General features: G+C 49.3%; 1 protein-coding gene across 2 annotated transcripts in view; it reads right to left on the bottom strand.

The window, feature by feature from the left end:
- The window catches only part of dmxl2 (Dmx-like 2), a gene marked incomplete at both ends in the record, with an annotated part of 42,883 nt that overhangs the window by 4,504 nt on the left and 25,672 nt on the right, over window positions 1–12,707 (bottom strand). The window contains 13 exons of one of the 2 annotated variants that reach the window (XM_080844144.1): window positions 205–291; window positions 767–832; window positions 2,233–2,350; window positions 2,628–2,829; window positions 3,025–3,110; window positions 3,217–3,350; window positions 3,455–3,648; window positions 7,492–7,737; window positions 8,822–8,952; window positions 9,209–9,285; window positions 9,644–9,835; window positions 10,478–11,607; window positions 12,128–12,392. In XM_080844144.1, the coding sequence (XP_080700270.1) occupies window positions 205–291; window positions 767–832; window positions 2,233–2,350; window positions 2,628–2,829; window positions 3,025–3,110; window positions 3,217–3,350; window positions 3,455–3,648; window positions 7,492–7,737; window positions 8,822–8,952; window positions 9,209–9,285; window positions 9,644–9,835; window positions 10,478–11,607; window positions 12,128–12,392 (2,928 nt within the window). The remainder of the gene's footprint in view (window positions 1–204; window positions 292–766; window positions 833–2,232; window positions 2,351–2,627; window positions 2,830–3,024; window positions 3,111–3,216; window positions 3,351–3,454; window positions 3,649–7,491; window positions 7,738–8,821; window positions 8,953–9,208; window positions 9,286–9,643; window positions 9,836–10,477; window positions 11,608–12,127; window positions 12,393–12,707) is intronic. The other variant, XM_080844145.1, reaches the window with a different exon arrangement.

The raw sequence follows: 12,707 nt of genomic DNA, 5'->3' as shown, positions 1-12,707 counted from the left end.
CGCTACTACATAAATCACTGGTTCAGAATGCTCAAAGCGTTCTAATGGAATAAACGTTATGAAAGATTACTTTTCTCCTTCCCACATGTTTAAGCGTCTCTCCCCCCCCCCCCAGCACACACACACACTTTTGACTCCGTCTCAGTGAAAACCCCTTTCCAACATGACACTAGAAAATATGAGACCAGCCGCAGAAGCATCCACCTTGTTTATGGCAAAAGCCATGATGATGTCAGACTCCTTATGAATGATCTTTGCCTTCCCGCCCGGATAGCCAAGGTCAGCCTCCACCTGTCAAAGAGAGCACCGGTCCGTTACAAGTCATCCCTCTGCAGCTTTTCCCACTGACAGCAGACCAATAGCCCCTCACACACAAACATAAAACACATGAAAACTCCGTGAGCATGCAACACAGAAGTGGACTGCACTGTCCTTGCAGAAGATGGACGCAACTTTTGCCTTGCTTTGTTCATTTAGGCCAGCGCAGGATTGTTACAGTCGGAGCACAAGGAGTGAGAAGCATGTCATTTTGTAATTATGTTGAGCTTTATTATTTGGTAAATTGCTTTGTACTGTACTGTAGCCAGGTTAGTGATTAGGGAGAGAAGCGTTGGTGGCAGATTGGTTAGGGATTGGTGAGGGCGGAGGAGGTTTGTAAAGAGGTTTAAACTGAAAAGAGGGTTCTCCGGTTAGAAGGACAGGAGCTCAAAGCCCAGAGCTGGAGGTGGCTTGCAGACATGGCTGCGGAGCGGCGGAGGCATACTACCTTGCTGGCACCGCGAGCTCCCGCTAGGCAGTTTTGTGTGAGGTGGTCCACATGGCCGTCTAAAGACTACACAACACACCCACAGCACACCACGCCACACATAAACACACAGGTCACAACACAAACCATGAGCACAAACAACAAGAACATGGGAATGGGGGGGAAAAATGAAAAGTCAAATGAAAGAGGGTTTGGCACGAGCACGCAATCCTCAAAGTGCAGCTGCACTAATACACCTTCTTGCGCCTCGGGAAAAAAACAACAGTTCTCTCCAAGAAGAGTCTTTCCGATAGGGCTTCTGATACATAGAGAACTTAATGATTTTTAATGAATGCCATGCTATTAAATCGAATTTCACACATTGTTTTGCCATTAGGTAAAACAATAAGCTGTTATTATGAGTTCACAATGGGGTATTAGCTTATGGTTTAACTTGTTTCCTTGCTGTTTGTCTGAGCATATATTAGTGGGTGGACATTACAGTAGGTCAATACTCTATAAATCAAACTTGTACTCCTAGATCTCAATAATAATTATAAATGGTTACCCATTTATATCACTTTACTTACCCCCCAAAGCCTTATCCATACATTATATTCATCTTTATTTAAGACTTTTAGACCCTACCATTTAAAGCCAAGATGCTGACTTTATTAATTAGGATGAACATCAAGACAACCTGCAGTGAGTTAAATTGTGTGAAGGCAACTCTTACTCTCAATCTCTCTCTCTTTGCTCTCTCTCTTTTTCAACTCAATGTAATATCAGCTGAGAGTCTTTTCCAAAACATACAAATCGTGCCATGTTGATAAGGACCTAAAGATCTAGGCACTGACAAGGAGAAACTCCAGGGTCATTCTGTTATTATTGTCTGTGTTTGTGTTTGTGATTAATAATTGATTATGCAGCGCGCGCACACACAAACACACACACAGAGTGCTGTAACTGGGACAAATGATTTTGAGGTCAATTCGATCTGTTAAACTTGAGTTCAACTGTTCCAATTACCAACATGTTGCAGCAATGTTTAAATATTTATGATCTACGACATCTGTTCTGCTACAGACATTTCTTTTAAATAAAAACTGTGATACAACATAGTCATTGTGAATTAATTAAATGCTATTTCCAGTTTGATATAATTATGACAGACTTGGCTCAAGTATAAACAGAACTAGCATTGACTCACTCTCCTGATGCAAATACACAGGGGTGGGGGGGGTGTGGAAGTGAAAGAAACAGAAAGCAATAAAAAGGCTAGAAGAAAATGAATCATCTCAATCCAACCAAAATAGCCCCCTCTACTTTCTCTCCTCTACTTTCTCTTAAAACCTAAAATGGCTGCAAAGTACAAGCCAGGATCTGTCAGTGAAACTGGCGAGTATCAGCAGGAGGGCTTTCGCCAGTGAAGTAAACAACACAGAGACATTCACACAGACACATCCACTGGCCGGGACTGCCTTTACCTCCCTCTGCTTCCTCTTCTTGGTGAAGATGTAGCGAATCAGAGGATCCTGCAGGACTTCCTGTTTCACCAGGTAGTGCCAGAGGCGGCGGACGGGGAAGGAGAGGTGATTCTTTGCCCTGCAACACGGACCCAAACACAGCAGTCAATAATACCATACTTTAAAAGACTACGCCCTGCAACACAGACCCAAACACAGCAGTCAATAACACCATGCTTTAAAAGAGTACGCCCTGCAACACAGACCCAAACACAGCAGTCAATAACACCATATGTTAAAGGATCACGCCACTCACACCTGAAGACATGTTCTATTAGTAGGTATATAATTCCACTATAGCTGGTATTAGCATGGCTATATATTGGTAATATGAGTGTTTTCATTAGTGCACTGACTTGAAGGGGGTATTGTCTGCCTCCAGCATGGCTTTGTGACGCAGGATGGCTGGGCCTCCGCCTGCACTCAGGTCCGTGGGGAAAGTGTTGATGTAGTTGGGAGGAGGGCCGTCGAATCTGTTCATCTTGTCCAGCAGGAGCTGCTCCCAGTTCTCCATGGTCTTCAGCACGGCGTTGCACAGGGGTGACACCACCGGCAGGTCTGATATGTCAATACGGGGGGAAAAGGGTTATCAGTTATGGTGGAATGCATTCTGACTGTTTATACATATTAAGTTAAATATACTCAGGCATTTCTATTAGCTTTGATTAACTGTGTTACATACACACTACTAGCAAATCAGCCAATCTGATCCATTTAACAGTAATGATTCGAGTCAACAGGCGAGTGGTTTACCTGTGAAGTCCAGCCCAGTGAGGGGAAGGAAGGTCTTGACGTTGTGAAGGGCCAGTTGGACCATGACCAATCGGATGAGTGCCCAACTGTAACAGAGAGGAAAAAAAACACAAACCACAGTATAAACCTTCTGTGTGGATCATGCAACACTGCAGCTCATGTGAGACGGTAAAGGTTCCCGAGATGCTGCACCTGTATGAATTGGGATCGCAGTGCTCGGTCATCTGCGTGTCAGAGAGGAAGGCGTCATCATCGTCGTCGTTGTCACTCGCTCCGCTCTCGTCCGAGTCGTACAGGGCGCCGCTGTCTGACGGAGGCAGGAAGGGCTGTGGGAGGGGAGGGTCAAAGGTGAGGTGAGCGTGAACTCTGACCTGATACCGTGACACAGAACCATAAACGGCATGGAGCCCTAGTGGGCAGTGGCTCTTACTTTGGCCACAAAGTAGTCCCACATGCTGAGCTCGGGGGGGATGAACTTCTCCTTGTAGGTGGGGCGCTCCACTGGGACGGGCGGCGGGGCGGCGGGCGTCTCCTTCACGGGCCGTCCTGGCACCAGCATACGCATGTTGAACCGGCGCCGGTGTCGGTCCACATCCTCAGCCGGTGGGGTGGGAGGGGGAAGAGCTGCCGAAAAGAGGGACGGGCAGGACAGGGAACCATGTCAGACAGAGAGGGGGGGTCAACATGGCTCACTCAGGCCAGGACAGGGAACCATGTCAGACAGAGAGGGGGGGTCAACATGGCTCACTCAGGCCAGGACAGGGAACCATGTCAGACAGAGAGGGGGGGTCAACATGGCTCACTCAGGCCAGGACAGGGAACCATGTCAGACAGCGAGGGGGGGTCAACATGGCTCACTCAGGCCAGAGAATCCTGCTCTGCTTCATGCTTTTGGGTTCATAGAGTCAAACAGTCACACACACCACACATTACCTTCAGTGTCTATACTGAAGCACAGGCCTCCAGGTTACAACAAGAACTTCAATAACAGAAACCTCCAGAACGAAGTTGAGAAAAGAGGTCAGTCTTGCAGAGAGTTTGAGAAAAACAGACAAAGATATGACATAAAGAGGAGAGCACAGCGGTTCTATTTTGGAAACGAAGCCATCGGGGCTTTTGACAGAAAAGAAGAAACCACCATCCATCCACTTCAGCCTGGATCCCTCCTCTGAGCCTCTTCCCACTCCAGGCAGGGCAGAGGCCAGTGTCTGGACAGTCTAATCCGTCTCCACACATATCAGCAGACAGCTGCTCCCAAGCCCCCAAACAAAACAGAAGAAACTTGGCTTTTTTTCTTTTCTTTCATTGGGGTTGGTTACAGACTGAAGTCACTCTGGAGAGCTGCATCTATTCATCGTCAATGTATTGATTAAGGGTGTTACATGGCCGAGTGGAGAAGAGTGGTCTCCCCTCAAGTCGAGACTCTTTTGAAAATAGGAAGTAAGAAAAGAGAAGACTCGTTACGGACCAGTGGAGTTCTGAGGAGAGTCATAAGACAGAGCATTAGTTCTGAATAGCCTACTTCACTAATAGAGAAGAACGATGCCGTAGAGAAGACAAAAGGAGATAGGCAGATCACACAGACAGAGGAACAACCCAGTTTTACACACACACACACACACACACACACACACACGCACACACGCACACACGCACACAATCTCTAGTGTTTACAAACCTTCATTGTTATCCTGGACAAATATCTCAGGAGCTACTGGGGCTGCTAGACTCAGAGATACAATCACAGCCAAGAGATTACATATATGACAACCACACACAAGCAAAGAGACAAGCTAGACAGAAAACTAATATCTAACTAACTGGTGAGCAGTATTCGATTATATATTGATATTATCTAAGATGCAAATACATGTTTTGACTGGCAGAATTAATTAGAAATGTACTGTAAAATCTGACTAATTTGATTGTTGGTAAACACACTGGTGAATCCCTTCTTTATATATGTGCATGCTCAAAATGTATAGAAAAGTGACAGCAGCAGTGTCCTATACTATGTTATAGATAACTATAGATCCTATATGACTGTCTGTATGGAGATGGGGTTTGTTGTCTGTCTGGTGTCCGTGTGCAGTGATAGACTGCCTCGTGACAGGAGGAGGCCACTCTGTGTCATCAGACAGAGCGTGAGAGGGGAGGCTGTTCAGCCGCAGAGCCTTGGCCACAACAGTCTGAGGCCTCCCCCGACTACGTGACGTGGCAGAGGGAACAGGGAGAAACACTGCTGTCTGGACACCAGAGGAGATATCTGCTTTATTTTGCTTTTTTTGTTTCTTTTTTTTCCCTCACCTCACCCGACCCGACCAGTGGTGTCTGTACTCGATGCACCCCTGCTGGCCAGTTTGGTAATGACATGAGGTTGGTTGTAAGGGGGACTCTGACATTTAAGCAACTGCACAGAATCCTAGAAAAGCCAAGCCATGAAATGCTCGAAAAGGCCACAGGCGTTCTCGTTCTCGGATCTGCTGGAGTTCTTAAACAAAACTAAATGCTACCGCTAAATGCCAACTGAAACTCGGCCATCTCCAAACGACGGCTGCGTCGAATTTGCACGCGGGACTAAAGATAAGGCTTTACAAAGGCTCCGGTGTTTTAGAGAATACAGCTGATTTACTGCAGATGAAAGATGAAACACAGACTAGACCTTTGACCGTAGCCATGATGCATCAACCTGTAAAGTAAACTTCTCACGAGTACTGAGTACTAACGGTCATAAGGTGCACAACATCCCTCCTTCACACAGCCGTAATGACAGATGACACTGGCCCTGTCCCTGAATGATCACAGCACAGGCTAATTACAGCCTTCCATTACACATGACAGACGATTATTACTCTGCTGACGACTCCATTTATCTGGCGAGTCTGGATGAAGAACAGAGGCTCAGTCCGACGGCAGCGCTCATGGAAGTGATCAATGACACCTTCATGGAGTGTTGCACTGAAACTCTGCCATGTGCAATGGATGGCTTATCTCATTTCAACTACTCGTAAGGGGGGAGAGTGTGTATCTATCTATCTATCTACTGGGGTCTCTCTTGGCTCCAGACACGTCTAGCGCAGACACAGGGGGGCTGGAGATGGGAGAGACAATACCTGATTTACTGTCAGAGTGCGGCAGCTCCCCTTTGACCTCGAAGTCCACACTAGCTTTATCAGCTGCATGATTGACAAATAAGCAGGCGATAAGTACACAGGGCACTTACACACAGAGATAGGGCATGCGGGCATACACACGCAAACACACACACACACACACACACACACACACACACACATAAGACACAGCCAAACATAACAATGAAAAATAAACCACAGTATACAGTTTTTTCATCGTGTTTGAAGAGGGCACACAGCAGATGCATGCACTAAAAACCCCACGCGTGGATGTCCGTTCACTTGTTTTATGCTTAAATTAGGCTCCATTTTGTGCTTCTAAACTTTCATTGAGCAATGCTTTGACCCTTAAGGTCTGATTCAATGCAATTCTGGAGGCATAACATTACTTGCACGGAAATGTATCTCACTTGGTTCCCCTTGTCCGATAGTCTGCGCCTGCACCCAATTTGGGATGGATGATCACACCATTTTCTTTCTTTCTACCTCTGTTTTTCTCTCTACAGAATCCAGGGCCACACCAGACCACACTGCAAACCCGCCGCGTCTCCTTCTCCACTCCAGGTCCAGCAGCTCAGCTCCTGCTCTCCTCATTTCTCCTCCTACCCTTCAACCAGGAGCTGAACGGAGCTGAACTGCGGCTCCTGACCCGGAGGGGAGAGGGGGACATCTGTGGCGTGTACTCACAGCCAGCTGGCGGAGCCTGATCTGCTGCGGGGCCCCCAGCCTCCCCCTGAGGGGCCGCAGGCACGGCTGGGGCCGGAGCCGGAGACAGGGCACTGCTCTCTCGGGGAGCTGCCCCAAAGACAGCAGCTTTGGGGGACAGAGGTCACACTGACACTGGGTAACCATCACTCTGGCTCCAGAGCTACAGAACACACAGTATGTCTGCTGTGGGAGACAGCGGCCTGATACAAGCTCAGGTGACTGACCCAGAGTCAGACATTGCTTTACATGTACACTAACACACACCAAGAAAACCCTTCTGTTCACTGCCATCTGTTGGCCACTCATTTTAGATCAGCGGAGGAAGCATGAGCATGAGAAGTGTGTGTGCATGTACTGTTTGTTTGTGAGTGTGTGTGTGTGTGTGTGCATGTACTGTTTGTATGTGTGTGTGTGTGTGTGTGTGTGTGTGTGGGACTGTGTGTGGAGTAAATGTATTTGTGGATGTCACGTGTGTCAGTGTGTGAGTGTGTGTGTGTGTGTGTGTGAATGTGTGTGTGTGTGTGTGGGACTGTGTGTGGAGTAAATGTATTTGTGGATGCCACGTGTGTCAGTGTGTGTGTGTGTGTGAGCCTGTAGGCGTGTGTGAGAGTCTGACCATCCCTACCTGGGCTCTCAGTAGGCCTCTTGGGCTTGATGACGACCTTGGCCCCTCCGCCGAAGATGGCGGCCCACATGCGGTTGTTCAGGGGGTGCGCGGCCAGCCGGAAGAGCTCGTTCCCGGAGTGCGTGCCCATGCCGTGGATGAGCAGGCTGAGGTAGACCGCCACCACCGCCTCGCACAGCATCACGTTGAGCCGCGGCTGCTCCTCGCCCTGGGCTGACACCAGGAGGGTGATGAGGGACGACACCCCTGGGAGAAGCACACACACGACAAATCTACGGTGTTCATTACATCATTCAAAATACTTTGTCCTCAAATCTCTTCAACCGTTGAAATGGAAACCATTGCATTAGAAACATCACAACCTTTGACACTAATTCTATTCTATTCAGCCAACATTATCCAATGCCGATCTACTCGGTGTCATATAACGTTTGTCTTAACACATTGAGCTATATTAAGCTTTTAACAAGTTTGTTTTACCAGTATCACTTCTTTATGATGACTTCATGTACGATGACTGATCAGATCTCAGTCTTCCGTATATCATGCTGTATAATTGCATGTTCTACATCTACAATGTCATACTTCTTGCTGGCTACATGTTATGATAGGCCTGTAACTGTGTGTTATTCAGTGATTCCCACCCCTGATGCTGACTCCATCTGTTTCTGACCTCCCTCTCTAACTCAGCGGCCTCCTACAGCCCTTCCTGCGTGGGTGTGCAGAGAGCCCTCCTCGCCTGTGCGTGACTCAGCCCTCCTTCTTATTTGTGTGGTGAAGGCAGCCAAGCGCCCATTACCCAACGCCATCTGCCCGTGCCAGGTTTAAGGCCTTGCGGCATGGTGGGCAAACAGTGCAAAACAAGAGCTCTAATTACACACGCGTGTTTGCCTTCCTTTCATTAGCAGCTCCGCTGACAGACGCCCTTGACGTCCAGTCCGCGCGCGCGCGTGTGTGCGTGTGTGTGTGTGTGTGTGTGTGTGTGTGTGTGTGTGTGTGTGTGTGTGTGTGTGTGTGTGTGTGTGTGTGTGTGTGTGTGTGTATGTGTGTGTGTTTCGTCTGTGTGTGAGTACGAGAGAAGCCACTGCACTGATAGTGGCCTTTCATGAGGTTGGATTACCATGACAATAAAGCTTTTGAGCGATGAGATTATTAGCCGGCAGTTGAGTGGTAAGAAAATGGAGACTGGTTCAGTTTTTTTTAAATATATAAATTCCTGGCACAAAGCCTTCAGCATCTACAGTTTTATCCTCCAGCTCAAGTAAAAAGAAAAACCCTCCTACACAAATACACTGGTCATGACAGTTACCGTGCTTGCACTGGGGCTTACCTGGCCACTGTGCAGGGGCAGAGGTCGGAGTGGCGTGCTCCTCGATGCTCTCAGTGCGGAGACGCCGCCGCTCGCTAAGCAGCAGGCCCTGGTATACCATCCCGGTGAACTGATTGGCCTCCGTCTGGCTGCTATGGAAACAGCACCACAGGACAGCTTGAGTGTGAAGGTGTCAGTTATGATAAATGCGTCAGACAAATATGACGCAGAATTAATACTGTTTATTTATTTTTTTGGGGGGCTTGTTAGGCTAAATTAGGTAGCATTTAGCATCATGCTAACAATGGATACGTTAATGACATGCTGTTACTGAATTGACATTTCAGATTTCTGTGCATATTAAAGACACGTGTCAGAAGGGCGGCTGGCAAGCAGCTCGGTGAATACCTGTAGCTGTGGCTGTCACACAGGGCCTGATAGATGCACGCAGAGAGAGAGGCAGCCAGTGTGTGCAGGGTATTCACCTGAGACACACACACACACACACACACACACACACAATCAGCACCATTACTCATCCTCAAACAGACTACTCTCACCTTCACACACATAACAAACACACACATAACAAACACACGCACACACACAGACACCCACAAACACACACACAGACACACACACAGACACAAACACCAACTCACACAGTCTAACAAGCAATGCTATTAATAGGAATGCCAGGGGGAAATCAGGTTAAAGCTAAAAGAGAAGCTTTTAGATGGGAGCTTTTCTAGCCAGTAGTTTAGGATGACTCAGAACACAACTTTATATAACTAAGCAGGAAAAAAGAAAGAAGAACAAAACCATCAGAGAGCGTGGCCTTACTCGGTCGTCGCTACAGTCGGGGTGCGGTGGAGTCTCCATCTGCACGATGGTGTAGAGGATGTCGTGGATGTGGTTGTTGAGGTGCAGCACGGGGTTGGAGATGACCGTCTTGGTGGGGGCGATGCTGGCCGACAGGAGGGGCAGCGTGGTGGGCAGAGGAAGCGGAGACTGCAGCTGCTTCACCGTGGTCTCCTGCATGAGTCATACAAGTGTAAGAACACACACGAACACACACACACACACACACACACACACACACACACACACACACACACACACACACACACACACACACACACACACACACACACACACACACACACACACACACACAAATTGAATAGCAACACATGATTGCTACACTGCTATGATGTAGAGGATTTCACAAGACTTCTTCTGGTACCCGACATGACAGACAATCTTCGGGTCATTGAAATCAGTGTTTATGCGATATACATTAGTATATTACTTTCTGCATTTTCTATTTGGAACTTCACAGTACCAACAGCACTCATGTGCAGTTAGGCAATAACAGCTATGTACAGGCTATGTGGAAGATGGGAGTGAGGAGTTGACACATGGACACATGATAGCTACACTGCTATGATGTAGAGAATTTCACTTCTTCTGGTAACAGACATGACAGACAATCTGCGGGTCATTGAAATCAGTGTTGGTGTGATATACTGTACATAGTATATTACTTTCTGCGTTTTCGATATTTTTTAAAGAACCAACAACACTCATGTGCAGTCAGGCAATAACAGCTATGTACAGGCTATGTGGAAGATGGGAGTGAGGGGTTGAATTGTGATGTGGGAGCGCCTCCCTGACCTGCTGGGACTCTTGCAGCAGGAAGAGCAGCTCCATCCTGACGGAGGTCACCCCGCCGCCCTTGGCCCCGTGCAGGCTGCAGTAGCTGAGGAAGATGCGCAGCAGCGCCTGGTTCTTCCTCAGCCAGGCCTTCCGGCGCTCGGCGTGATGCTGCTTGGCCTGCAGCCGCCTCCTCTCCACCTGGAGGCGCTCGTAGGGACCCGCATCATCGCCCAGGTCCAGGGAGCCCTCGGGGCCGCCCTCGGCCCACTTCTCCACCGCCTCTGTCCCGCCGCTGCCGTCGGTGCTGCTGCCGCCGCCCTGCTGGCCATCTGCCTTGTAGTTGCAGATGAGGTGCATGGCCTCGATCTCCTTCTCCAGCCAGTTGTAGAGCTGGAAGCGCAGTTTGCCTCCGTCCACCTCGTAGCCCGTGGCCAGCGTGCGCAGCTCGGTCATCAGGATCTTCAGGCAGGCGCGGAACTTGAGCTGCTCGGCGATCACGTCCACCTCGCCCTCGCCCGCCGAGTCCTCGCGGTGAAGGCTGCCAGCTCTGCCACCGGACGGCTTGCCCGCCTTCTTCTCCTCCTCTGCCGCTTCAGGCTTCTTCATCGTTAGGCCTCCGTCGTCGTCGTCGTCTTCATCTTCATCGTCCTCGCCCTTGTTGTCGTCCCAGTCCAGCTTCAGATCGTCGTCGTCCGTCTTGACCATCGGCTGGCTCCAGTCCAGCATGCCAAAGGGGTCGGCTGCCGGTGCTGCCGGGGTTGCCGAGCCCCAGGCCTCAGTGGCACTACCCCAGGCCAGGTCCGCGGCGCGGCCCCCGTTCTCCTGCGGCTGGGCGGCTGCGCTGACGTTGGCCGCGGACGAGCCCTTGCTCATGGAGCCGCCGGCCTTCCTGGTGACCTTGGGGATCTTGGAGAGCACCTCCAGCGCCAGCACGGGGCAGCCCACCTTGAAGTGGGCGTTGGCCGTGGTGAAGAAGAGCTTGCGCTCGATCAGGTTGATCTCGTCGGCGCTGCTCTTCTCCGCCGTCAGGCCCACGGGTGCCAGCGCGCCCTCGGGCGTGGCGTAGTGCCGGCGGATGATGAGTGGGTGCGCGCGGAGGTAGTTGTAGAAGCTGAACACAACGGGGTTGCACGACTTCACCATGACCTCTGCAATAAAAAAACATCATCATCATTGAAACAAGCCACAGAATCCAAGATCTGAAGAACAGCACTTTAAGAAAAGTAAAAAATGGTATATTTTATATACTGTATATATATATATATATATATATATATATATATGAATGTAAGAATTTCCTGACTGTTCTGGCTCTTGAGAAGGTTCATACTGGTACAACAAAACTCAATAAAATCCTTTTATGGAATCATTAGTTAATGAGCCAACTTCACCACACATTTGCAATTGGAGAGGTTCGTTACTGCTGACTCATTTAATGAGACATGAGTGGCTTTGTGGTTTCCTCTGCTCTGCTCAACGAACCTTGACTCCTGAGCCACCCGTGATGCGCTTCACTGCTCCCCATCACAGGCTCATCTACACTGAGCTCTTCACTGAGCTAGTCACACATCAACATGGGGGATTGTGAGGTAGCCAAAAGATAGTGGTTACAGCTAAAGCTAACGCCTCCCAGTAATTGACCAGACGTTACGTTATCGATCGCCTCACCGGGGTTTTCGTCGTCCTCCTTGGGGATCTGCTCCAGCAGTGTGTCCAGGGCGCCAGTGTAGTCCTTCATGATCCAGAAGGCGATAGTGCGCAGGAAGGGGTCCGGGTGCAACTTCCTGCAGGAGAAGCCCGAGCCGTCGCGCTTGCAGCCCAGCACCTTCTCGTACAGGATGCCCTGGCACGTGGACGAGCTCTCGTAGTCAGCCTCGTACAGCCGCGCCACGATCATGGCCAGCTGGATGTCCTCCATCTTCTCCAAGCACACCTATGGACACACACAAACACACACACACACACACACACACACACACACACACAGACACACACACACAGAGACACACACACACACACACGTGTCATCATGTGAGCAAGTATGTGAAATGCCAAACTGAAATGGGAAGTCCTGCCACACATTTGGGCTGCTCCAAACCTGTGCTCTGAGCGAGATTTTACAAATCAGTTCTGGTTCAGCAGCTGCACTAATTAGCAAATCCAGAGGGTTTACACCAAAACACAAGTCCAGGAAATTCACTCTCTGACCCTGAACGTTCCGCCACTGGATGCGAGCAATGTTCCCTCC

This window comes from Sprattus sprattus (genome assembly GCF_963457725.1).
Source record: "Sprattus sprattus genome assembly, chromosome: 8".
Classification (NCBI taxonomy): Eukaryota; Metazoa; Chordata; class Actinopteri; order Clupeiformes; family Clupeidae; genus Sprattus; species Sprattus sprattus.
This window is presented reverse-complemented; position numbering and strand designations above follow the sequence as displayed.